Below are 27,255 nucleotides of genomic sequence, written 5' to 3'. Positions count from 1 at the left end.
TATAATTTAAATATTATTATGCTTCTTGAATCAGCAACAACTGGAATAAACCCAATATTATTTGCAAACTGACTCTTTAGGTTAAGAGTTTTGAGAATAACAAGACCGTTTTCATTTCTGCCAAAAGTCTAACTCTGTGCAAATAAATATACATACATACATACATAATGCATAATATACACGCATCTTTGAATGTTTTATTACTGCAATCAATGCTTGAGAAAGGAGGCAGATTTGAACATGAATTTATAAAAAATTCTTTTATTTCATAATTTTCTAATTTATAAATTGTTTTTGTGTATAACATACGTATTTACATATATACAAACATATGGACGTGCATTTGCACGTGTATTAATATTTAACCAAAGAGAACTTGTAGATAGCATAATTTCTCTGATTACAGTTTATCTTCTAAAAGTCTCCGAATAACAATCAAAATGAGAGATTGCTGAGAGGGTTGGGATAAGAACCGCGAATTTTATATTAATACAAAGCACAAGGCTTCCACAGATGGACAGAGAGATATGAAATTGCTATTTAATAAGATATTTTCGCCCATATGCTCTTGTATTCTTGATTCTTGATAAAAGTGAAGATGCACATACTAATATTTTTAATGCATATCTTAACATTGATTTGAGAACATACCGGTACAGTTAAACCAAATTGCCATAGTTCTAATTTTCGTTATGGCCGTATGTACTCCATTTCATTTGAAGAGGGGTAATTTTTGTTCGTTTTCAGATAGCGGATTTCGGTATGTCTGATGGAATATTATGATTGATTTTTCATAATGTGGAAGTTACGTTTAATATTTATATGCATACATACATAATACATGAATATGTAGCTGATAAATTCGATTTGCATTAGGCAAAGCTCGAAAACCAGAAACCAGAAATATTTATTTATACATACAATATCTGCGATGGAAACTCTTTTCAAAGTTATACATACATACTATGTATATTAACGTTTGTATATCGACTAACTCGCGAAAATGTAAACGTAAGACGTATCTGTATGTATGTATGTACTTACTTTCGAATGTTTATTTATAAGTTACACCAATAGCAAGTACCTGCCCTTATGAGTATGTTATGCATACTATAAACAAATCGGTGTACCTAACAACTGCAAAAACATGTGCCAAATTCGTCTGATTCATACTTGCATCAATGCAGGCACCTCCAAGTGTGCAAAAACAGTTAGGGAGTATGGTGAGCAGAGTTCTCAATGTTGAATGCAGTGCTTCAGCTATACGAAACACTTATGTACATTGACACGCATATTTTGCGAATTTGGGAGCGCATAATTTCTCAACGATGGTGGAGAGCAGTCTTCCTCTACGCGCACACTCAAGGATGCAGGGTGTAATTTTGCAAAATATCAATAGTTCTACGTTGATGTGTACAAAATATACTTACATACATATATGTACATATGTATGTATGTAAATATATTAGAACATCCACATATGCAAAACTTAATATGTCATATGTAAGTAAATACATATGTGAAATTTTGAATATTTGAAGCCATAAAACTTAACTTTAGCTAAAATTAACTATGTAACTGTGGTTTTTTATGTTTAACTTCAATTGTTGTGGCATATGACTAAGTGTGTGGCTGTCAAGGATTTGAAATTGTAGTTTATCTTGTTGCAGGCCTTTGCATGCCTATAATAAATTCGAAAAAACAAATTCGCTGACAGTGACATTGCTGCAGTAGTAAAACTAGAAATAAGCCACCCTATTAGATTATGAAAATCGTATTCATAGAGCGGGTATGTGTATGTACATACATACATATATAAATCCAAATAATAAACATGCAGGTTGGTCAGCACTGTAAGGATATACTAATAATAAATACTTATACATACTAAATGTGTATGACTCGGTTATATCTACATATGTATATACATTATATAATTAAATTTGTTTAAAGTAAAAAATTATTGTTTCGATCACTACAGCAGAGCGGAGCACCGTCACCGAATAATGCCAAGTTAGTTGGTTCCGTTCTACCACTTTAGAATTACACATGACATGCACTGCATTTACATATATGTATTAATATAGTATATACAATGGATGTGTGAATGTATGTTAACTACCGGCTTTCTCTGCTTATAATGTTGAAACTAACAGTAGGAGTGTCATGAACGACAACAACGAGTAAGAACAAACGTGAGAGAAGAGCGCAACAGCGATGTAGCAACTAATGTTGCAGCGCCATGAAATCGTCCGACACAACAAAGAGCCTAAATGCATCATCTGCTCCTTGCCAAACAAACAGTTCGAGACCGTCGCCATTCGCCACAAGAGTTTACAATTGATTCGGCAGTAAGAAGTGAAAGAAGTACCAAACGCCTCTATACTTGGAAAATAAGTCAACATCAGTTTTTTCAATCAATTCTTCAATTTTGTGAAAATTAAGCCATCTTATTAAGTTGCATTGCCGGAAGGATTTATCTGAGATTGAAGAGTGCTGGAATATACTTATCAATATTGTCTTCAGAAAATAAAAGTAGTTTTGTTGTTGTGGCATTGAATGAGTCACAATATTTGGATAAAAGAAATTTAAAAATCAATTGTCCTGTAAGAGGAATTTGGAAAAGTAGTTTTTGCATTTTCACGGTTAAACAGAAAGTGAATTAAAAATCGATTGATTGTCAGTCTGCAAAAATTTCTTTCAAATCTCTCAATGTTGTTAAGTTCGAAGCGCTGAAAATTCAATAAACCCACACGAGAATTCGGAAAAGAAAAACGCGATTAACAGAGTCTCGTACGAACAAATTCCACATCGAGTGACTAACCACGTACATACCTACCATATGCGAGGCGGCTGCTCGCCAATGCATATCAGCAAAAATCACACATAGTTTTAAAATCGCACAGAAACAACGACGGTGACAACAACGCATCATCAGCAGCTGTTACAACAATTATAACACAATACGAATACGACAAAAACTATAGTCAGAAGCCGATTAAATCGGCCATCACAAGAGAACCATTAAAATTTGTACTCCAAGTTTGTCCGGACTTTTATATTAAGTAATAATCGCGGTTATACGCATACATTCAAATCTATGTGTACTGTGTGACCAGGAATCAATAATAATAAAAACGGGCTCTGTATTTACGAATTTATTGAAAATACATTAACACTGCAAGCGCTAAATATTTGTGTTTATAGATAAGTAACCGTGGAAACTCTAAAATAATAATTTGATTTTGAACGGGGTTTGGCCGGTGGAGGTGCTCCGGGGGGCAACGCAAGCGTGATATCCGCTGGATCAAACTATCCAAGTCTCCCAAACTTGTTTCTAAAACGCCGGATTATTAATTAATCAACAATTACTTAACTGAGAAAAGCGTAATTTATACATGGCAGCTATTATTTGAAGAAATTTAAATTCATAATTTAATTTATATAACTTGATACCAGATTCGCCTCCCGTCATCTCCAACTAACAAGGCCAACCCAAATAATACATACAAATTCAAAAAATAAATAAATAAAACATATTTTCTAAGCACAAATAACGGAGGATAAATAAAAACAAAAACATTAAATATTTTATCAAAATAGTAAAATAAAATCCAAAAAATCCAAGAAATTCTTGAGTTAATTCAATAAATTCTTATTTTAACAAAACTCACAATAAAACAAAAAAACATTTAAAATCTGTGATTGTCTTAATTTAATAATTACACTCTCCTCTAAAAGGAAATTAAAATAATACAACGCAAAACTAGTCGCCTCTACGCGTCTTTATAAATAAAAAATCACTGTAAATCTCAAAACAAAATACATACATACATATATAGCGATTCCAACGTAAATTCGTTAAGTCGAATTAAATAATTGGGAGAAACAATCGGAAGTATATCTTTACATAAGTTTGTGCGACTTTATTTGTTTGTAAGTACCTCTCTGTATATTTTTATAAATATATAAGTATGTTACAAATGCATATGTGCATAAAAGCACATACATATGCATGTACATGTTCAGCACTTCCTCGGCCAACCAATTCAATATTACCTGCATCTGCTCACTTTTTCAAGACACTTGTGCCTGCCTGTTAGTTTATCTTGAGAATTTATGAATACATTCATTACATATGTATTTATATTTTTGTTTGCCAAGGTGTACATATGCTTGTTGCATAGGGTTTTGTCATCCAAATTAAATATTTCAAAAATTATCATTCCAGAATATCCCAAAAGTATTGAATTACCCATGTGAACTATAAAATATTTGCGAATTAAAAATATATACATACATACATATGTATGTATATAGACATATGTATGTGGTATATATGTATATGGATTTTAAATAAAACAACGTTTCCTAGAGCGTCGCATAAAATAAAGGATTTGACGTGTTGGAGTTATGCTTTAATCAACTTGTTTGCCTAGCGTTCACGTAGAATTCGGATATGGTATTCATTTTAGTTCAACACAACTGATTTTGTCCTAATGCCCATACATACATACACATAAATGTAATTATGCGTATAAATGTGCGCTTGTATCTAATATATGTATGTATGTATGCTTAGAAAGAACTAACGTACAAATGTGTTTATGTTCGACAGTACAGAATCCTTTCCCTTAGATGGGATTTATTTATTTATTTTATACATACATATACCGTTGATATTTTTGAAAGTAATTTTAATCATGTTGAAAATAATTTATTTGCCGTTGTTTGCTTAATTAGTTGGAACTAAACACGAGTCAGAAAAGTAACATCGGCTAATTAACATTAATTAAGAGGAAATGTATATTTATTTCCATATACATATTTATGCAAAAGTGTTCCATTTTTATTAGTTGTTGACTTTGTGCCATTTAATTCAATTCTGCAATTTAATTGCATTTATATTTTATTTTTACAAATTTCGGTGAGGAGTACAGCTCCACCATACAGTAGGGACATTACCACACGCGCAAACGTGCATTGTATGCATGTATGTACATACATATATTCAAAAGTTGACCTTTATCGATTTTGAGAGTCACATTAGTTGGTTCACATCGTAAATTTTATATTTTACTTCATAAAAATTAATATGTGTATGTATTTTACAAACGTTGTAATCAAAACACTTAACTGTATATGTAGGTAACTTTGAAGAATACTTGTACTTACATGATTCCTTATTACTTTGTTTCAGAAATGGAAATCATTCCTGAGGGTAAACATTTTCGTTTGGTACAAGAATCTGAGCTTCCAGAAATTTTGGAGTATTTGGAAAGATACATACCGGAATCACTAAAGGTAAGTTAATAATTGGCACAAATAATTGTTTCAGAAAAATCTTGAGTATCGTATCTGAACTAGTAACTAATCAAATGGTCTATTTCAGTTTCATCAAACCATTAAAACGTACCTGAATGATCGTGTTTGGGACTTTTACTTTTATGTTTCTAAAGAATGGCCGCAGAAGCCAATAATATTACATTTTCCAGGATGCACGCTTACGGTATATATGATTTTGCGTTTAAATTGTTATTGTATGTTTTAGGGCTCGCCCTTCTAAGGTACCTGCATGCATGTCTATGTATATTTATTATTAATTCTCCACAATTGCGCCCATGGGTAAATATTAAAAATGTTTTTTTCTTGTATTTAATTAGCCCAACAACAATATCTATCAAAGCTTTGGTATATTTTGTCCCTCAACACAAATCGAATGTGTCGATCTGATGCGGACCGAAGATATCCTTATCGATTGGAAAAAGCCATTGTACCTGAATTTCACGCATATTGCTATCATGAATCGTCTGGATGACTTTTATTCGACTATTGGTGTAATGGAGAGGCTCGAAGGCGACATTTATGTGTGTAATAAATTGAATACGGATTTAGAGTTGGAGGAATTGCCTGATGATGCAGAAATGCGTCCACTTACTGCAGAGGATGTAAAAGCTATACATGATTTGTATCCGGCCAGCGAGATTGAACGCATAGAAGTATTCGAGATATTAGTGCAAGTATTGCCCGGTTTGGGAATATTTCGCAAGGATACCAATGAATTAGCCGCATGGATGGTGCATTCTTATTATGGAGCAATGTTCTCAATGCAAACACGTCCAGAGTATCGTCGCAAAGGGTAGGAAGATTACTCAAATAATATTCAATAATATATGTATTTATAAAAGTGTTTTTTCTTCAAAATTAGCTATGGAATTCGACTTGCTAGATCTCTGACTAAACTTGTTATTGAACGTGGTTATTCGCCGTTTGTCGTCATACGTCCACAAAATGATGCTTCTAGAAATCTTTATACAAAGTTAGGTTTTACAAAAGCGTATGAAACATGTCGAGTCAAAATGACTCCTGACCTGACAGATGATGCCCTTAGGGAAGAGCCAATGTCAAATCCGCAAGTTGCGACTAATGGCGTTGGCAATTCTAAGGGTTCATCAACAAGGGCAGATTATGACACAGAGGCTAACAAAGAAAATCAACCAGTCGATGAAGGCATAGAGGATATGTTAGCTGAAAAATGTGATATTGGTAAGGAGGAAATGTGTACCGCCCACGTAAAAGCTGCAATGGACGAGGGTATCGAAGAGGATAAATAAATAATTAAACGAGCACCTATAAAATAAGTGTGGAGTGTTGAGGAGAATCCCGATTGGGGAAAGGTCGGGTAATAAGATAAGAAATGAAACTAACAAAAATCTATTGCAAATGCTAAAATACAGAAAACTCCATGAACATATTATATACTTATAACAATGCAACTTAAATTTATAAGGAATGAGTGCACAGGGAGACACTGGTATGTTGATGTAATTTATATTTTCAGCTTATTGGATAACAGATGAAGGAGAAGGAAACGGAAACTGGCATGAATACTGTACATATGTATTTAATTGTTTATGTAAATACATATGTTTATACGGATTTGGTAGTTAGGAGCTAGTGCACTCGCAAAAACCATACAAAATTAATATTTAAAACATATACTACATATACATAAATAGTGTATACAAATAATAAACGAATCGATAAAAATTATTTTAAAAGATTTTGCTAAAATGCTTTTACAAAAACAAAAAAAAAAACACTGATTAATTGTATGTATGTACATATGTATGTTTATGCATGTGTATGTATGAAGTTAGAGCAAATAATGAATTGTTTGCGGTTAGGACTTCCATGATTTTAAGGACACATTCACATATGTATACTTATGTATGTATATATGTATGTGAGTATGCTTGTAGTTCTTTAATTCATCTTCCTAATAATGAATACGCCCGCTATAGCTAGAAATATATATATATTATATGTGTATATGCATATGTATGTCTCAAACTTACACATAAATTAAGTGTAACAACCGGTTGGAAACATATACATAATTATAAATATAACTAAGGTCTGATTGAAGGCTTATGCGAAGCAAATTGTCAAAGAATTGTTTATCTAATAATATATTTAATTTTCTTTAATGAGCACACGACAATTTCCAAGCACAAGAGTATTAAAACGATTTAAGAATTAATTTTACACATATTACATATTTTATAAAGAAAAATTGTATTTGAAATACATAATTAAAAAAAAATAAAAAAAAACCTAAAGCATAATTTAGAACTCTACGTATGTATGAATGTGCACACAATTTGTTTTCCAATCTTAATTCCATTTAATTTCTATGCAAATATATAAAACAAAAAATTTTAATCGTGTATATGTATATGTATTTTTACGATTTTACATTCACCATTAGGCAGCTCTAAAGAATGGATTTGTGGGTGGTTTCCATCTGAAAATTCGTATCACATGGAATTTACATATTAATATATATGAATGCTTGCTGGTGCATTACATATTTGAATATCATTTATAAATTTAGTATATGTTTGATTCACACATTTTTCTATTGGAAGCAATCCTATCGAACCCCAGACGACTTAAATCAATACTTTTAAAATTACCATCTAATATTAATTCCGAAATAGCTCGTCCCACTGCCGGAGATTGTTGAATACCATGGCCGCTAAAACCCGTTGCAATTAAAAGGTTCTTGTAGTAAGTGTGTGGGCCGACTATACCGTTTTCATCAAACGTATTATACTCATAATATCCGGCCCAACTTCCGCAAACTTTAATCGACTCGAAAGCAGTGCAACGCTTTGCCAAAGTTGGCCATATATATGTCTCGAAGAATTCGTGATCTACGTCCAAGTTGCTAATTGGTGGCTCGGATTGTTCATTGCATGGGCTTCGGCCGGTAATGAAATTACTACCCATGCCATCTCGTCTGAAATATGTGCCATCAAGATCGATAGTTAAAGGTGTACCTGGACCGGGTGCATTTTCTCCCTGTGTAGTAAAAACATAAACAAACCGTTTTCGTGGTTCAACGGGCAATGGTATCGACAATGCACCTGCCCCTGAGCCAATATTAGCCTGATGGGCTATTTGACCTGAGCGAGCACCAGCAGCCAAAACACAAACATCGAAATCGACAACGCAAGTCTCATTGGTTTTGGCTTTAACCTTCACTGAATTCAGTGTTTCTGAATTATTAGAGATATCAAAACTGAGAACTTCACCATGCAGAAACTCAGCCCCAAACTCTTTCGCTCTGCTACGAAAGCCTCCCAAAAGCGCCCAGGGATCAAACCATCCCTCGTTTTCGAACCCATAACACCCTAAAAAGAAACAGAAAATTAAAAAATACGTCAAGTAATTATGGTAAATATTTCTAATACCCAATGCTACGTCATCAGTATTAAGCCATGGAAATTTCCGTATTAGTTGAGATGGTGTTAATAGTTCATTTCGAGCGCCCAGTTCATTTTGCAACTTGGAGTTTTCTTGCAAAGTTTGGGCACATTTCTCAGAGGACAGAACTAGATAACCATGAGGCCGAAAACACAAATCCACATCGCCAAAATATTTCGTTGAATTTTGTATGAATTCGGCGCCAAATAAAGACATTTGAATATTTTCAGGTAAGGAGAATTGTTGCCGAACGCCACCGACAGACAACACGGTGGACGCTTCTTTGTACTAAATTATAAAATATTATTTATATGGTGAATACCTCTATATGCACGCAAATAATTGTAAGAATACAATTTAAAGTACTTACAGTTGGATCTCGTTCAAGAACAATGACGCTGAGATCTCTATTGGCCCGCTTTTTCAACCAATATGCTGTAGATGATCCCACAGCTCCTCCACCTATAACTACCACATTACATTTGCGATGCGATTGAACACTCATCGATCGTTTACTAATGAAACCATGGCTTCCTTTATTCACTGCATTTATCCTTGAGAGCGAACCAAGAATCTCCGATGGCAAGTCAGTCCGCATTCTCAAACTGATTAAGTGCGCGTACTTCAACATCTTAGAAACATTTAACTATGCAATTGTGTAGAAAAGTTTAAATAAGAAGCAAGTTTTTAGAAGACAGATAGCGTGGAGACTGAATTGGTAAGCCACCTATACTACTGATATCTTATCAAATTGTTTAACAACAATACATACCATACATATGCATTTGTGGATGCTCACATTTATATAACAATACTTTCATATGTACATATGTGTTTATTTGAATAATTCAACAATACAATTAAGTTTAACTTAAAAATACGACACTTAGGATTTATACATTCATATGTACCCAGTAGGAAAAGCCAGTCACAAATTTGCTCCCTCAACTACATATGTAATAGAAGGTAATATCGCTTACTTTAGCTTTAAGGCGTTTATTAATGCGCAGAATAGGAAAGATTCCGCTACTTGGCCATTTGGTTCCGCTCGCTGATTAAAAAAGGTGACTGCCAAATATTTCCGAGAAGTCATTCGCATGTACATACATACATATGTATCGTTCATATTGTTTGTCCCGCTATCAGTAGTTCTCATTTCCATTATGTAATACTTTCCTTACAAGCAGTAAGCACAATAAAATTTTATAACTAGAATAAATATTCATAAGCAATGTACATTTGGGTTTACGCAAAAATTCATACTATATACATAAGTATATACTATATGTTAATTGAATGTAATATTAAAACCTATGTATACATGCAACACTTCACGAAGTAAAGTTTATTTGATAACAATTCATTGATAATCTGCTCTGGCGAAAAAAATAACAAATAACCGCACATACATAGTGTTTTTAGTGCCAGGAAGGTATTTAGCCCCAACTTCTCGCTGCCAATATCGGTCAATGTGTAAGATATGTGTATAATTGAAGTTCGGACAGAATTCTTCCCTAATAATAGTATGCCTCTATGTCAAAACTGGGTTGAATCGGGAAATATTTCCCTTATCCCCTAAATACTTAATATGGAGATGTTCGAACTTCCGGTTGACTTTACACCACATATATCGGCCAATATATGAGCCATCTTAATAAAATTGAGTGAGCGTGTTCTCCAAATAACGGTTGGCCTAGCCCTCATATAACTAATATTAGGATATACACACATCAGATTGATACTCTATATACATATGTATGTATGTATATTGGAGATGGTATGCGAAATACCTTAATAAAATCAGAGAGTATCTTTATCTGTTAATAATATGTGGTAATGCCAAAAATAGATAAAATGAGCCCATACAACCCCTATTTCCCATATATCTAATGCGAGATTTTGAAACTTCGGGTTGGCTTTATACCGTATAAATGGGTCAATATGCAGGATATCTCAGCAAAATTAAGTGAACAAATAATATTAGATTACTATAGTTAAATGCCTAAAATACTTGAAATTGGTCCCAATTCCAAAATATACTGATTTTATTCTAATTATTGTTCAGATCGGATCATTATACCATATAGCTGCCATAAAATCTGAACGATCGGAATCAAGGGCTTGTAAAGGAAACTTTTCTTTTGAATTTATGGTATGAGGCTATGGTTGATTTTCGGAAGAAAATGTTTAGATCGGATCATTATATGTATCATATAGCTGCCATACAAACTGACCGAACGGAAGTAAGTGCTTATATCATAAACCTTTTCATTTTACGAGATATTTTCAAGTAAATTTGCATTATTGCCCAAGACAATGGGGAAATCTCAGACAAAATTTTTCAGATCGGATAACTATGGCATATATGTAGTTGCCATACAAAATGACCTATCAAAATTAAGTTCATTTCAGGAACAAAAGATTTGTCTTTGATTTTAAAGTTTGACATTTTTGATGACGTGCATGGAGAATATTTTTAACAATAAAGCGATTTTTGATGATTAGTATTTGTTCTAGTTCCTTATTACGGAATATAAAGACAACCCTAGTATTATAGCTTCAGTGCCACCAAGGTTAACGTTTTTTCGTTAAGATCGTTACAACATTGAATATTTCAACTAATACTAGTATCCGGTTTTTTGTGATTTTCGACTATATTCACTTTATCTGACAGCACAAGAATGCTTATGTATATACACAAAATGGCAGTGATCTGACATAAATAATTAAAATGAATAAAAGTAATAACAATTTACAAAAGTTCGGGAAATTGCATTTTAGTAGTTACGGATGGATTAACAACAATGAAACGATCCTGATAAATTTTAGATCCGTTCTGTTCCTGATAGTGTTATATTACAAATTTGGTAATACAGACTTTATAATTGGTAGCACTAACAGCAGAAAACAGAGAACGTTTATAATAGAGAATGTTCACGGCACGAAGAACGTAAAAATATTTTTGGCTAACTCGGTCCAGATGGAGGAGTTTCACCAGAGAACTTAAAAATATATACTTATGTATATACGTATATTTACGTTCTCTGTACGTACTCTAAAAAAAATGATGGATGGAAAACCCATTTGGTATGAAGAGAATAAAGGTTTATACTTAATAGCATTTAAAATATATTTAGGGGAATGGTCAATTAAATCTTCTTGAAATCGACTCTAAATTTATAACATTATGACATGTTCTTTAGATATATCGTAATAGCTAATATTGATGACGGCAACTCTGTTCAGTCAGGCTGTTGAGTGAAAAATGGAACAAAGCTATGAGTCAGCTGTTGGTACAATTCAAAGAATTCATAGGTAAATTATATGTTTGGTTATATATAGAAGTAGTTGTGGGCAGATTGTTATAGATTGTATTTTGAGAAGTATTTAAAAGGTGGTAAAATGAGCGATAGTGATAGCGACGACTGGTCTGAAGAATGGATTCCTTACAGTGAACGAAACGAATGGGCTGACATTGTACCGATTCCTCAAGACGATGGAGAACATCCTATTGTTGCTATAGCTTACAGTCCCAAGTGTAAGTATAGTGTTTAGAACTCAATTAAGTAGTTTTAATATGTTTACGTCATTTGGTTACTGTAATAGTGCTCTGTTTATAAATGTAGTCCGAGAAGTGTTTGATTATTTCCGCGCTGTACTGGCACATAGAGAGAAATCACAGAGAGCTTTGGAATTAACAGCAGACGCATTACGGCTTAATCCTGCAAATTATACTGTATGGCAATATCGGCGAGATATACTACGAGCCTTGGAATCTGATCTCTACGAAGAGTTAGATTATTTGGATGAAGTTATACGAGACAATGCCAAAAATTATCAAGTTTGGCACCATCGTCGTGTTATTGTGGAGATGTTAAATGATTCTTCGAAGGAGCTGGAGTTGACAGAAGTAGCTCTAGAGCGTGATAACAAAAATTACCACGCATGGCAACATAGGCAATGGGCCATAAAAACATTTGAGTGAGTAATACATATATAACAAATATATGCATATACCTTTTACAAGTAGGCATTTTCTTGAAATGTATTCCATAGCCTTTTTGGAAACGAGCTGTCTTTTGTGGATCGTCTGATTGCGGAAGATATTCGAAATAACTCGGCTTGGAATCAGCGCTTTTTCGTGCTTAAGCATTTTGGATTCACTTCAGATGTAGTGCAACGCGAGATTCAGTATACAATGAACCGTATTCGTGTGGTGAAAAATAACGAGAGTGCTTGGAATTATCTAGGAGGCATATTGAAATATGAGGATAACGGTACAAGAAACTGTCACCAGGAAGTTTTGTCGTTTTGTGAAGAATTGTTTACTAGTGGTGTACGATCGCCTTATCTATTGGCTTTTTTAATCGATCTTTATAGAGATCAATGTCTACAACAATCAAATGTCGCTGAATCTGACGTATTGTCGCGAAAGGTTTTCAACCTTTGTAACGACATGTCAAAAAAATATGATATTGTGCGGCGTAAATATTGGCAGTATATTGCAGAACAGTTAAAAAAAAATTTAACTGAAAAGTAGCTTCTTAAAATTAAATTCTCTAGCTAAGAGTATGTTTAAAATTTACGGCATATTTGTGGATATGCATATTTTATCTGTATTTTTTTTTAATAAAATTCTGAAGAAACTAATAAATATTTACTTACATACACAAGCATGTATAAGGGGTTTTTGATATTTACTTTGCTTTTTTGTACTTGTACAATGATTATTTATGGCCACATGCGTTTATTTATACCGCATTGCAGCTTGTATCAAAATTCTAGAGAGCGTACCCGGAATTATATATGTACATATAGTATGTATATTAATACTGATTAGATTTTTAAGATAATGTCGTCATATATTATTTTTATTGTTGTCACGATGTATGTATGTACATCGACGCCCAAATAATTTTTACTTACTGAAGAGTTGACAGTCGTAAGTCAGTCTAGGTTCGTTCCGATTACGCAGACCATAGTTTCGTGGGAGCGGCATTATAAGTACCAGTAAAACCATAAAGCAGGGCATACTTAAGAATGCAAATTAGGCTACAAACTTTGCTTTGATAAATTAAGACACTAACATTTTTATTTGTATTTTTCATTAGAGTGTACGCATATACATACATATTATAAATGATTAAAATGCCATCAAGATTTATAAAAATTGTGCGTGCATATTTTGTTCCAAAAGCAAAGCATATGCTTTTATACGTACATACTTACATACAGGCATATCTACGTGTAATTAAAAATTAATAATTATCGGTACTTTCAAACCCGAATTCGTTAAGCTGATTGATTGCATACAAGCATGTGTACGTATGTATGTACATATGTATATGTATGTTTGTACATACTTTAAAATCGTGGTTTAAATGTGGTGGGATACTGATGAAAACGTGGCCGAAGCACGGTATTACCACCCTTGTCGTACTCTTTTCCAGCCTGTCCAAGAATAACGCTATCGATTGTCTTGCCATCTTTTCCGCCAGAGTTCGCTTCAATAACATCCACAATGCGGGGATTCTTTCGATATTTATACCACCAATACTCAAACACCAATGTGATGCAGGCCATGCCAATTCCAACAAATATAACAATAAAGACTCCACCAATATTATGTATGGAAATGCCGTCTGACTGGTCTTCTGGCTTGTCACATTTGGCTTGTGTCTCATCGTTTTTCCACCACTTTTCCTTCAATTTTTCCAGTTGACGTTTGTTGAGTAAGGTTAAAATTCTGTATTGATAAAAGGAATGAAAACATTATGCTTTTATGTCCTTTGCTCGAAAGAATAACTCACGCATTGTTAAATTGGTCCTTGAGATGTGATCCTTGTTGAACGGCAATGGCGTATGGTTTTCTGGAGAATTCTTCACCCACAATCTGCAAATCACAATTGGTCATCACAAGGTATCGAATATCTGTGGCATCGCCCAGAAAGGCGAAGCCGGTGGCTGAAGTTGAGTTGCGAACTCGTTCTACCGCCTCTTCAAGTGTTGCTGGTAGCTGGGCCTCCTGCATTGCCTGCCACATTTTTGTGTATTTATCACTAACTGGATAATCCCAAACAGCTAGTTTTGAGCGCTCGAGTGGCGTGAGGGAATCATTCAACGACAAGTCTTTCCATATTTCATAAAAACGTTGCTCAATATTGGCCATTCTTTGAAAATAAGTCATTGCTGAGGAGCCATTTAGCGGTGCATATAGAATTTTGTACTGCTTTGCAAGATCATCCAAAGACTCCACCGGTGTATCGAGACGAGATACTGTTAAAAATGCAGCCAAATTGGCTGTGTATGATGCTATAATGATGAACCTAATAAATCAAAATTCCATTATACTTAAATATGTATATTTATGCATTTATAGGGGAAAATGTGTGTATACGTGTGCTTGTTCACAAGATCATAAATGTGTATAAACTGATATACCCGAATAGCCACCATGTTGCTGCCACCAAACGGCCGGAAAGGTTTTTCGGTGCCTCACCGCCGCCTTGCGGTGTCAAGGAAGTCATACAAAACCAAAGACATTCTTTTAGGTTGAATTCACGTTTCTCATCGTCATCCTTATATTTTTCACGATTATTCTGGTAGCTGTAGGGGCTCCATCGATCAAAAATCCACATCAAAAAGCTAGTAAAGAAATAAGCTGCCAAAATGCACAACCAAACGTTCGTCTCAAGCACTGTTAAAAATTTAAACAAAGAACTCGGGACCTGCGGGCGTTGCATCATAATAGTAATCCCGACCAGATCATAGTAAGGGACCGTAAAGTCAATAACAATTTCACGTTCAGCCATAACATGCATGGAACCTAAGCCAATGTCTGCTTGTTTGTCCATTAATTTTTTCACAATTCCGTTCCATTCGCCCTTTTCATCCATGTTGCCAAATTTTCCGTCTTCGACTTCTTGAATGGTATAGTCAAAATGTACTATGTCTGCTATCTCGTTGATTAAATCAATGCAATAGCCTTTATAACCCTTAGGGGCCTTCTCATCTTTGATAATGAAAGGAGCTTGCTGTTGATGACCGAGAAAAATTGCGAATTAAATTGAATATGGTTAAGGCGAAGGATAACCTACAACTACTGTAAAAATGCGGTAGACTGTATCGGCGGTTAGATTTTTCATTACATCTTCATCTTTAACAACTAACGGCGAGTCCAATCCTGCGGTCCACGTGCCAATTGATTTTGTATTCACAGAGTTCCCTCCACGAATTTGTAGAACATTAATGTCCATCTCAAATTTCATATAACTGTACCCATTAAATGCTTTTCCTGGCTGTGTAACTAATTCAAACACGCCATAAGAAGTTGGCTCCTGAATCTGAAAACGAAGTACAAACATACATACTTATGTACATATGTATATGAATATATGAAATGAGAAGGACAGTACTCACCATTGTAAAAGCAGTTCTAAGGTCTATATTTCTTTCTGGGGTATTACCACCTTGAAATTCATCACAACCAATATACTCCATGTTTTTTGGCCAAGCTCCGGATTGTAACATATCCCTACATGAAGAGCGAATAATACTTTACAAATCTGTTTGTATTTGGGAAAAACCAATGCAAGTCTTTACTTGATAGCCAAAAAAGTACGAAGGGCCAAATCAAAATAAAATGCTGACATAATTTGTGGTTCCTCGTTCAAATTGAAAGTGGTCTTTAGACGTCCAAAGCGGTCACGGTTCTGAGCATATGACATTGGTTTCAAAAACATTATAGTGGCGTTGTCACGTTGACTACTCACTTCACCTTCACTCTGAGTTATGGCGTGCCATGCAAAGTTACGTTCAAAATACGTCGGTTTTACTGATTCTAAAATAGTTATTAAATATAATTGTATCTGAAATATATACATATGTACTAAATATGTAAGTATTTTATGAACTTTCGCACCTAAAACCATGCGAATAGACATTAAATTCCCCAGTATGAAAAAATTATTTATGTCTAAATTACGTAGTTTCTCTATTTGCTCTTCACGTTCTCGTTTTCCCTCCTTCGCAATGCCAGTAATGACATGGCGCGTTTGTATGTTTTGCAATAATGATTTGTACTTATGATCCATGACGAAGGTGTCATCATATAGAATGGCTGCATTGGTTATATTCATTTTTCGTACAATACTGCGCACAACTTCAGGTATAAGATCAGCCGGAGGCATTACCTGGAGCAAATATTTCTGTTTGCTCTCATCCATATCGCGCCATTGGCGTAAATCTCCTTCCTGTCCATAAGAGGCGCTGATAGTTGGTAACCCCAATGCTTGAGTAAATGATTTGACTGTTTCCGAAGATATTCCCGATTTTGTGGTATCGAATACGACATGAGGAGGTTGTTTACGGTCAATGCTCTCCGCATATTTTGAACAAACTGAAAACAAATTCATATTTTTTATCAAACAATTTTATCTATCTATCTTTGTAACCAAGTATTCATTAAATGAATTGCCGCGCGGTATATGGTAGTCAAAGACACTATGGGAACGACTTACTTGATTCCAAAAGTGTTTTAGCATCGGTTTTGTTTGCCTCAACTTGGTCAATCTGAATTGATATTCCATAACTAGGATTTTTCTTCAGATATGTTGATACCACTGTAACAGCTTTGGCTGCAGGCTCGTTGTCAGCATCGTTAATAAAAACTAGAAGAAAATATTTAATGAGATATTTCTCGTTAAGGACGAAGTTCTATCGTTCGATTCTAAAACTTTTTTCAACCAACAATAAAATTTAAAAGTATCTCACTTTTCTCGACATAACGATAAACGTTTGTGTGATGCTATTTGGTATCTTCATGTTGTTTAGTGTGCTATGAGAGAGAGCTTCTGCTCATCAATTGAGTTGTGTTTTAAGACCGAACGCTTAATGGATTTTATGAGAAATACGCTCACAGGTTTGCCATTGTCTGCCAAAGAGCAAATTCCAATATAATAAATTGTTCTTATACCTTTTCTGGGTAATGGCGTGGGTACAATGACGATCGAAATTTTAAATTTTATAAAATATAACGGTTTTATGTTTACATATACATACATATCTTATACAAATGTTGTATGAATGTATTGGAATATAAAACAATGTAATGGGGAATGGGAGCGATGAGGTATTTGTATTTGTTCTTTAGTATCGGTCGGCAGATTGTAATACCCAGAAGGAAACGACGGATAACCCATACAATATACATACATACATATATCGGGTGATTTTTTAAGAGCTTGATAACTTTTTGTTAAAAAAAAAAACGCATAAAATTTGCAAAATCTCATCGGTTCTTTATTTGAAACGTTAGATTGGTTCATGACATTTACTTTTTGAAGATAATTTCATTTAAATGTTGACCGCGGCTGCGTCTTAGGTGGTCCATTCGGAAAGTCCAATTTTGGGCAACTTTTTCGAGCATTTCGGCCGGAATAGCCCGAATTTCTTCGGAAATGTTGTCTTCCAAAGCTGGAATAGTTGCTGGCTTATTTCTGTAGACTTTAGACTTGACGTAGCCCCACAAAAATAGTCTAAAGGCGTTAAATCGCATGATCTTGGTGGCCAACTTACGGGTCCATTTCTTGAGATGAATTGTTCTCCGAAGTTTTCCCTCAAAATGGCCATAGAATCGCGAGCTGTGTGGCATGTAGCGCCATCTTGTTGAAACCACATGTCAACCAAGTTCAGTTCTTCCATTTTTGGCAACAAAAAGTTTGTTAGCATCGAACGATAGCGATCGCCATTCACCGTAACGTTGCGTCCAACAGCATCTTTGAAAAATACGGTCCAATGATTCCACCAGCGTACAAACCACACCAAACAGTGCATTTTTCGGGATGCATGGGCAGTTCTTGAACGGCTTCTGGTTGCTCTTCACCCCAAATGCGGCAATTTTGCTTATTTACGTAGCCATTCAACCAGAAATGAGCCTCATCGCTGAACAAAATTTGTCGATAAAAAAGCGGATTTTCTGCCAACTTTTCTAGGCCCATTCACTGAAAATTCGACGTGCCCAAAATTGGACTTTCCGAATGGACCACCTAAGACGCAGCCGCGGTCAACATTTAAATGAAATTATCTTCAAAAAGTAAATGTCATGAACCAATCTAACGTTTCAAATAAAGAACCGATGAGATTTTGCAAATTTTATGCGTTTTTTTTTAAAAAAAAGTTATCAAGCTCTTAAAAAATCACCCGATAGTACCTAATTTTTAGAAATGCAGCTCATTTGGCGCAACTGCTGATATCGGATTACTATATAGCTGCCATACAAACTGGCCACTCTTGTATGGAAAACTGTTTCTTTATTTCTGAAGGTTATTATAGCTTCGGTGCAACCTAAGTTAACCTTTTTTCTGATTACTACCCAATTTGATGTGTTTTCGGAGAACACTGTTTCGTGGTAAGTTTTCAATCTCTACTTTCAAAAAGGTTCAATTCTGTTTTTTTCCTTCTTATCTCTGAATAAATATGCATATGTATATTTCGCTGAACCGACAGCCGGCGCAGTCGTCCCTAATGATTAATAACGTTATATATGTACATACGATTGTTAATATTATTAACAGAAAAATCGATGGGAGCTAATTAAGAATGCCACAACAGTTAAATGAAATCATTTGCCTTTACTTATTCACAAATATGCACCTGCTCTTGTGTGCATAGATATGTATGTATAACAGAGCGTTTCCTGTTTTTAAATTCAATTGACACGTCTATATTCCCATATGAGTATGCACAATTCACATAACCTATATGTGTATTTATAAATATTATAAAAATTGGTTGGATCCGTTATATACGAATATATATATATATATGTATGTATATAAGAGTACTGCTTTATGAGTAATTAATGTCATTAAGTTATTTTACTCCTTTCTGCAGTTTGATTAAACGTCAACGCCTCTAGACCACCGAAAATGTTTCGAATAAAAATTGTGTGTTGGTTATAAATAAATAGTTGATTTACTCACAAACATTGATGTTTTGATTGGTTTGTCCGGTAGCAAGGCTGACTAGTGATAGTATTTTCAAAAATATCACAATATTATTGTAGAATTCTAAATATGCTCTTGGCATTATGAAAATAAAATTATATCATATGAGTAGGAAAGTTACTGATACTTGGAAAAGTGTAATGTCTAACCGCACTTAAAGAAGGATACAAACGAACTGTTGTGTCCTCAGCAGAACCTTCCATATGTCAAAGCTCGGCCAATATTATACCACTAATTCATTTGATATTTTGTTGTCTTATTGAATATTTTAGTACCAACGCACATACACATATGCACATATGTACCTATAAAATAAGCGCAGGTGGGTATGAATGTACGCATATTTGTTTGTGCCTCTTGAAACACCATATGTACATACATATATACTCAGTAGCTTGCCTTCAATTGCATTTAGATACAAAATTATTAGAACACAAATGCATGTGTATGTATGTATGTATGTATGTATATGGCTGTACACCGATATCTATAAACTTAGCAATATGTGCAAGTATACACAAATTGACATATACATATATAATAGCGCGTATATATGTATTTGTGTGTTCATACCTGACCGTTTCCTACGATTTTCTATATAGTACTATTGTAATTACAATAGAAGTGCACATTGATGCATGTAAACATACATATGTATGTATATGTAAGTTGCTGTATACCCCAACCTACTTAACGACTACTACAAGCCCAACTAGTTCGGCCACCCTCCATTTTCCCATACTAGCAACTAGTTATTTTATGGTTTGATGTCCCACACACATCGATGAGAAATTTACCAATTTATGTTTAGTGTATTGAAATCGTTGGAGTCAAATGAAATAAGAAAACATTGTATAATAATTGATACAAGAGAGACCTATTTCGGAGTAGTATGTTTTTAATTCCAAAATCCTAGTTGTTAGTTTCTGGTGTTCACGTGCATTCAGTAATATTATTATGCTAGTGGTCAAATTAGTGCATAATAATGGGAGGGGGTTCATTACACCTCCGTGAGAGCATATGTAAGTATCTATGAGCATATGTATATGTACATATGTACATATGTCTATGCAAAGGATTGAGATACAGGTGTGCACATTATGTGTGTATGTATTTTAGTGTTTTTTCTTAATTTTAGTTGAAAGCATAAAACATACTTGCATTAGATTTATATGTATTTGGTAAATTATTAACTGAGATTCCATTTTATTTACTGGTAATACCGGTTATCCAAATGGACTCTTAGATCGCTTAGATAAAATCTGGATTTAATTCAACAATTTGATGTTTGACTCGTTTTTCATGCTTTGACCTGAAACCTATTTACGTTCTCTGTAATGGAAATATAAATTATGACAATTTCTCTATTTACTTGCCTTGGAGTGCGTTTGTGACGTCTTGAATTAAAAGAAAAGAAGCTTTTTGATAATTATTAATTCCATTATGATAGATCGTTTATGATGAACATAGCTCAGGTATATGGGTATTCAGATACACAAATATTAAGTCTTCCGATTTTGAAATATCCAAGGAAATTCCGTTAGTAGTAAATGGTGATGTGCAAGTTATACATGCGATTTATTAGAAGACTTAAGGAATCGGCTCAGTGTAAAATTTTTGAAAAATCGATTATCGGATAATGTACAGTGTAATAAACATTCTCTCAAATTTTGAAATCGAAATTCAAATAATTACGGCGTTTCTTGTAGAAAGAGAACAGAGTGGGGAACATAGCGACTTCGATTTTTAAACGCGAAAGAAAAAAAGCTTCCATAGCGCGATAGCGAACTTCTTACAGATTAATAATCTTTTTGTAATTTTTGTTTTAGATCAAAATTGCGGCCTCAATCGGGGACGTCGTGCAGGACCTTTTCTACGCGTCATTTCCACAATTTATTTATTTATTATAGACCAAACAAATAAATAAAAACAAAATCATTTTAAATTCGTCATGCATGCATTGATTTATAAGAAAAAAACGGACCGAATAGTTAATTTTAACTAATCTAAAAAACTTGTTGAACAGAAATATAATTATAGGAGTTAAGATTCTGTTTGAGCAAGTACTATTTCCGAATGTTAGATCGGTCAATATTATCGCCGTTATGGGAATATAAATATCATTTATCATTTGCCTTAGGAGAAATATCTCACATTTTAATATTTTGCAGTGATTTATAAATGATAACTGGATATTTCATAATGAAATATATAGAATCCCGAATGTCGGATTGGAAGTGGATTTGCTTGATATTCACTCAGAAGTGAATTGCGGAACCTGTCTGAACATGTAATTTCTTTGTGAAGATGTTCATACACACAAACATATGAACATGCTCGCTTGTGAAATTTCTCCCTTGACACGAACCATTACCTGCATTACCCACCGTTATTGTTGCGACTCACTCAAGAAATATCGTTAATCTAGGCACTCCATGCTAGCTCAATGACACCGGCACCGGAAATCGCAGTGATAATGTTACTTGTTTTTTGTGTAGTGCTATGGATTTACTACCTTCTTAAAGATAGAAGATAGAGAATTGAAATATATGTGCATATGCATATGCAAAGAGCAACAACAGGCGATCGCAAACCTTCGGGAAGATCCCTGTCCTGAAAAAAAATGTCGCTTAAATCCTTTCTAGACACTATAGTTTTCAAACAATATATGTAAGCGTACAGTACGCCACCAAAATATGCATATGTACATACATATGTATGTATACACAAGTGTGCATATAGGTTGTTACCTCATTCATAACTGATAATAACATCTAATATACATATATACTTACATATAGGTCTATGAATGAATATACAAATGTTGAGAACGTCAATACGTCAGGTCATTTATCAACCAGTTGCATTATCAATTATGTGCAAATGCGTTTGAATGTGTGAATTTGTTGGTCTGAATTGCCTCTGTCGAACTGATTAAAATATACGCGAATGCCTCTTTGGATGCTTTACAATGAAACATTTTGAGTACTGCAACTAATATACACAATAACGTGATACGTGATAAGGGGGTGATAGCAGTACTGAATTTTGTGTGAAACTTTGACCATTGAGACGCACATCAGTTTTCGCCTCAGTCTTCCAAGCACCGCTGACAAGTTCAGTTCATTTAGATTTAACAAATTGAATTCAATTGTGATATACAAACAAATCAGCAAACTACAAACGACTATTTGTACCTGTACCAATTAGCAGCACCGAGAATTCATATACAGCAGTTCATATTTTAAAATAAGAGGAATCATCCGTTATACAAATAAGTTCTCAAGGTATATATGTATGTATGTGGTAATATTTTTATTTTCGGGTCCAGATGTAGAAAATGAATAATATATTTATCATACAACGGGCTAAGCTCTATTAAAAAAATAAATCATATACACACATACATATGTTCTTGATAAAGGGAAAAAGTCTTTTAGGCATTTGTCGAAGTGAAGTAAAATTTTAACCCATTACATTTATTTTACGCTTGTTGCAAAATCAAACAATGTTTTTGGCAGAATGAAAATTAATTTGTAATCTTATCTGGTATTCAAATCACGTACTTCCCTTCAACTAGCAATCACTTGAATGTTAATGGTGTACTTGTGCTCATGTCTCAACATTGAGGACTTAATTATTGAGTTGTCTGTTCTGATATCATATTTCTTTGGCTCTTTGTGTTTTTCCTTTAAGGAAAAGTTCTGCCATAGTAGTAAATAGTTATATGTAAGTACATATGCATGTAAATATATGCATTTGTTTGATTGTTTGTTCAAAACCAATAACGCATTACTTCATTACCAATTACACAAACGTATATAAGACAAAAGAGAAATTATCATACATTTACTGGCTAGAAATAGATTTCTTGAATTACTAATTTATTTGGCATGATAATACAATATATCATTATTTACTATATGAATATGGCGTACATGTGTAGTCCTCAGCAATGTATATCTATATTATGGGGGTCTATTCAGAGATTAAATACAAACTTAAGATAAAGAAATTTAATAATTTGCACTATGTATGATACTTAAGGCCTGAAAAGTAATTTATCAGCTTCGTATCAATGTATGCATATAAGTGCAGATGTATGGTCTAATCTAAAGTTATACTCATTTATTCTGCACCAAAGCATGTACATATGCATATGTACATACATATGCAGATGCATATATTTTTATATTCTTGCAAGTCACTCATTTACGCAATGAAATTGTTGGTTTATGAATCTCAAAGGCATTTCAGTCATTGAGGATTTTGTACGATTATGATGTTGCAAAACATAGAATATGGATGGTAGTTCAGCCGATTAGATTAGTTAAATGTTAATCGATAGTTGTGAAATTTTTAGTTTGCAGAAAATGTCCGTACCGGAAATAGAGGACCTGAAGAGTGTTGTACAGCCACATCTAGCGGGCGGTGAGTTGCAGTCGTATAGCACTCGTTACCTCACCAAGCCAGGCGACAACTATGGCAGCTGCATGCTGGCCATAGCTGCTAAAATTAAGAGACCAAATGGGCTCATCGAGGAGCTGCCTTTAATTGCGAAATTGCCCCCTGTGACGAACGATTTATACTGGCAAATATTTCAACCAGAACGCACTTGTATTACTGAGAACAAAATGTACGAGATTGTAGTACCAGAAATACATCTATTGCAACTTGAAGCCGGCTTATCGACGGATAAATTATTTGATGGTCTTCCCGCTTACTATGGAAGTCGAATATCACTTGATCCAAATGCTACCAAAGTTGACAGAGATGCTGTTCTAGTGCAGGAAAATCTCCAGCTGTCTGGCTATAGAGCTGGCAATCGTCACAAAATGTTCGATTACGTTCATGCGAAACTCGTCTTGGAATATATGGCGCAGTATCATGCACTACCTATCGCTTTGCGCATTAAAAAGCCAGAATTATTTGCAAAACCATACGCCCATATTTCAACCGCTTCAATATGAATACCACAATGGGCGATGAAATGAAAAACGAAATGCGAAGTGTGAGTATTTTTATCTATGACATGCATTTCACCTTAGAAACTATTGAACTAAATTAAAAAAAAATCTATTTCTCAAGGAATTACGTGAAGATCTGCAACTGGCCACTAACAACAATGAAGAAGCGATCAATAAAATTCTAGAGAGGTTTGAAGTCTATGATAAATGGTTGGAACAACCAGAAGCTGTCGATGGATTATATACCAGCTTGGTACACTGCGATTTGTGGATAAACAACATCATGTTTAAATATGGTACGCAACTAATATTAAAAAGCTATTTTTTTGTAATCTGTTACATTTTTTAAATGAAAATATATTTTTCGTTTTTATTTTTTAATAGACGACAGCGATCAACCCACGCAGTTAAAATTTGTAGACTTTCAAATAGCACAATATGAGTCGTGTGCGCACGATATTATATTTTTCCTCTTCTCTAGCGTCGATTGCGCCGTGCTTGAAGATAATTTCGAAAGTTTTTTGAAAATTTATTATGACGCTTTTATACATAATCTGGAAGAAATGCAAATCAATACTGATGATTACTCTTATGATGGGTAGGTATATACGAAAAATACCACTTTGGCATGACCTGCCGAGCGGTAAGCACCGCTTGAAAAACCTGTTTCTGAAATTTCTTTAAAACTCTTAGCAACATTAATATATTTCTAATAAAATGTGTATTAATTTTGTTAATTAGATTTCTGAATGAAGTGCGACGTGTGGGCCCAATTGAAATTCCACATCCGATATTTATGACAAAAGTTATTTTAGCAGACAACAGCACATTTCCGGAAGATTTCAAGGATCTAGATATGACTGTTTTAAGTAAAAATCGTGGACTGCAAACAATTACTAAACGATTGGAAGATGTTTTGCGGCTGGCGAAAAAATTTAAAATGATTTAACACTATATATAAAAGGAGTATTATCTTTGTAAAGCTTTATTTATTCTGTCTAAGCTTAAGTATCGCAGATATATGTATGAGAAATAATTAGATAGTGATTGAAGAAATAATTAAATACAATTTATTTATTTGGTTTTATTCGCTAATGCTCCAAGAATGTTGACTTTGCCTATCGAAAAATCATAAGAGACTTTCATGCATCTGTTCCAAACGGGATTTGAATCCACGGTACAAAGTTGAGCTCACCTTTTCAACCAAAATTTCCGGGCTTATTACCGAATATAGATTTATGAGTAAAAAATAGCCGATGTATAATTGTATACCGCAGATTACTTCTCACAAAAGATCAACACAAATTTTATACATTTGTCAACATAACCTCCTTTTAGCTTAATACATATATGACACAGCGGTTAAAAATACGATTTTATACTCTTATTTAATTCTATAGCATGTTTAAAATGTTGTCCTAAACTCTCAAGTTGATCCGAATAATAGTTTTGGAGATACAGCCTTGAAAAGTTCCACGCTGGAGGTCAGCTGCATATGTACATATGTATATGATACTACAGGTATATAGTAAGGGAAAACTGTAAACGTATTTTTTTCTAAACTATGTTTTCAAAGTTCGTTGTCAAGATTACTTGCGAACTACTCTACCGATCTTAATGACATTTTTATAGAGGTCATCAAGATATTGTTTACAAGGTCTTGAACGAAAGATTGTTTTGTTCAATAACAACTAATTAAAAATAACGTCGAGAAATTTTCATCAAATTTAAATTTTTTGTAAAAACCTCTGGCAAAAATATAATTTTCATTTTGTTTTTTTTTTCCTCCGTAAGAAGTTTTGCTGTCAACGCGGAGGCACCTTTTGCACAAAAACGTTTTAAAATATATATATGTACATCTTTGTAGTGATAAAAAGTTTAAATAAAATATTTAATTTTTTATACGAAAAAAATTTTTGAAAATTTACCATTTTTTGCTTGAGGAAATCCATATCAGGCAGAGAACATAAAACAGTAAGAAGGTGCAGGTTCGTAACATTTCAACCAGGGATAAAGATTTATCTCTGATTTCAACCAGGGAGTTCTCACACATATATTTTTAAATTTTCAAAGCTTTTCTATTAAATTATTTCTTTTCTTCTTCTCATTATTTAAATTTTTTCAAATAATTTAATTAATTTTCTTTTTATTACTCCAATTTTCCATGATATGTATGTCAAAGAACATCTGCGTCATGGTGCAGTGGTGTAATTTCCGTTTCGAACTTGCGCTTTTCGATGTTCCCTCATAATAATTTACATTTTAGTACAGCTAACGTTTGAGCTTTCTTATTAATTAACATTCTCGTTTGTTTAATAAAATTCTCTGCCTAAAAGTATACTTTCCAGTTATTTTATTCCAAATAAACTATCAGCAGAGAATGTTAACTGATAGGCAGATATCAGAGATGTTAATGTTCGTTCACATTATTTACGATGTTTATAACCATTCCTTGATCAACTTGAAACATATTTGATCGAATTTTAAAACACGTAAAGCAACGAAGTCAA

The 27,255-nt window shown here is 33.8% G+C and overlaps 4 protein-coding genes and 1 pseudogene across 4 annotated transcripts; 3 read left to right on the top strand and 2 right to left on the bottom strand.

Moving 5' to 3' along the window:
• The first annotated feature begins 2,288 nt into the window (after window positions 1–2,288).
• Window positions 2,289–7,725, top strand: LOC126752023 (uncharacterized). The gene is made up of 5 exons (XM_050462546.1): window positions 2,289–3,936; window positions 5,201–5,304; window positions 5,393–5,509; window positions 5,664–6,139; window positions 6,209–7,725. Exons 2-5 carry the CDS (start codon window positions 5,203–5,205, stop codon window positions 6,612–6,614), a joined length of 1,101 nt encoding a protein of 366 aa, XP_050318503.1. The 5' UTR covers window positions 2,289–3,936; window positions 5,201–5,202; the 3' UTR covers window positions 6,615–7,725.
• On the bottom strand, window positions 7,720–9,488 carry LOC126752022 (FAD-dependent oxidoreductase domain-containing protein 1). The gene is made up of 3 exons (XM_050462544.1): window positions 9,143–9,488; window positions 8,760–9,060; window positions 7,720–8,699 (listed from the first exon to the last, which is right to left on the bottom strand). Exons 1-3 carry the CDS (start codon window positions 9,401–9,403, stop codon window positions 7,894–7,896), a joined length of 1,368 nt encoding a protein of 455 aa, XP_050318501.1. The 5' UTR covers window positions 9,404–9,488; the 3' UTR covers window positions 7,720–7,893.
• A 2,566-nt stretch (window positions 9,489–12,054) lies between these two features.
• Window positions 12,055–13,446, top strand: LOC126753011 (protein farnesyltransferase/geranylgeranyltransferase type-1 subunit alpha). Its single transcript, XM_050464103.1, has 3 exons — window positions 12,055–12,310; window positions 12,399–12,753; window positions 12,829–13,446. The coding sequence occupies exons 1-3, from the start codon at window positions 12,175–12,177 to the stop codon at window positions 13,310–13,312; spliced, it is 975 nt and encodes a 324-aa protein (XP_050320060.1). The 5' UTR covers window positions 12,055–12,174; the 3' UTR covers window positions 13,313–13,446.
• A 386-nt stretch (window positions 13,447–13,832) lies between these two features.
• On the bottom strand, window positions 13,833–19,957 carry LOC126752297 (ionotropic receptor 25a). Its single transcript, XM_050463007.1, has 9 exons — window positions 19,755–19,957; window positions 17,292–17,441; window positions 16,694–17,170; window positions 16,375–16,612; window positions 16,192–16,306; window positions 15,870–16,115; window positions 15,214–15,806; window positions 14,583–15,098; window positions 13,833–14,518 (listed from the first exon to the last, which is right to left on the bottom strand). Exons 1-9 carry the CDS (start codon window positions 19,858–19,860, stop codon window positions 14,137–14,139), a joined length of 2,823 nt encoding a protein of 940 aa, XP_050318964.1. The 5' UTR covers window positions 19,861–19,957; the 3' UTR covers window positions 13,833–14,136.
• Window positions 19,958–22,856: 2,899 nt separating this feature from the next.
• Window positions 22,857–25,818, top strand: LOC126753002 (uncharacterized; annotated as a pseudogene).
• Window positions 25,819–27,255: the final 1,437 nt, after the last annotated feature.

Source organism: Bactrocera neohumeralis, chromosome 3 (genome assembly GCF_024586455.1).
Source record: "Bactrocera neohumeralis isolate Rockhampton chromosome 3, APGP_CSIRO_Bneo_wtdbg2-racon-allhic-juicebox.fasta_v2, whole genome shotgun sequence".
Taxonomy (NCBI): domain Eukaryota; kingdom Metazoa; phylum Arthropoda; class Insecta; order Diptera; family Tephritidae; genus Bactrocera; species Bactrocera neohumeralis.
This window is presented reverse-complemented; position numbering and strand designations above follow the sequence as displayed.

Excerpts from the sequence above, each read along its gene's own strand:
- LOC126752297 (XM_050463007.1), bottom strand. The coding sequence starts at position 19,860 with ATGCCAAGAGCATATTTAGAATTCTACAATAATATTGTGATATTTTTG. Across the intron at positions 17,171-17,291 it reads TAAAACACTTTTGGAATCAA|TTTGTTCAAAATATGCGGAG; the intron begins GTAAGTCGTTCC and ends ATTTGTTTTCAG. Across the intron at positions 16,307-16,374 it reads CGTACTTTTTTGGCTATCAA|GGATATGTTACAATCCGGAG; the intron begins GTAAAGACTTGC and ends CTCTTCATGTAG.
- LOC126752023 (XM_050462546.1), top strand. The coding sequence starts at position 5,203 with ATGGAAATCATTCCTGAGGGTAAACATTTTCGTTTGGTACAAGAATCT. Across the intron at positions 5,305-5,392 it reads ACATACCGGAATCACTAAAG|TTTCATCAAACCATTAAAAC; the intron begins GTAAGTTAATAA and ends GGTCTATTTCAG. Across the intron at positions 5,510-5,663 it reads TTCCAGGATGCACGCTTACG|CCCAACAACAATATCTATCA; the intron begins GTATATATGATT and ends GTATTTAATTAG.
- LOC126752022 (XM_050462544.1), bottom strand. The coding sequence starts at position 9,403 with ATGTTGAAGTACGCGCACTTAATCAGTTTGAGAATGCGGACTGACTTG. Across the intron at positions 9,061-9,142 it reads TTCTTGAACGAGATCCAACT|TACAAAGAAGCGTCCACCGT; the intron begins GTAAGTACTTTA and ends TTTATAATTTAG. Across the intron at positions 8,700-8,759 it reads TACTGATGACGTAGCATTGG|GGTGTTATGGGTTCGAAAAC; the intron begins GTATTAGAAATA and ends GTTTCTTTTTAG.
- LOC126753011 (XM_050464103.1), top strand. The coding sequence starts at position 12,175 with ATGAGCGATAGTGATAGCGACGACTGGTCTGAAGAATGGATTCCTTAC. Across the intron at positions 12,311-12,398 it reads TATAGCTTACAGTCCCAAGT|TCCGAGAAGTGTTTGATTAT; the intron begins GTAAGTATAGTG and ends TTATAAATGTAG. Across the intron at positions 12,754-12,828 it reads TGGGCCATAAAAACATTTGA|CCTTTTTGGAAACGAGCTGT; the intron begins GTGAGTAATACA and ends TGTATTCCATAG.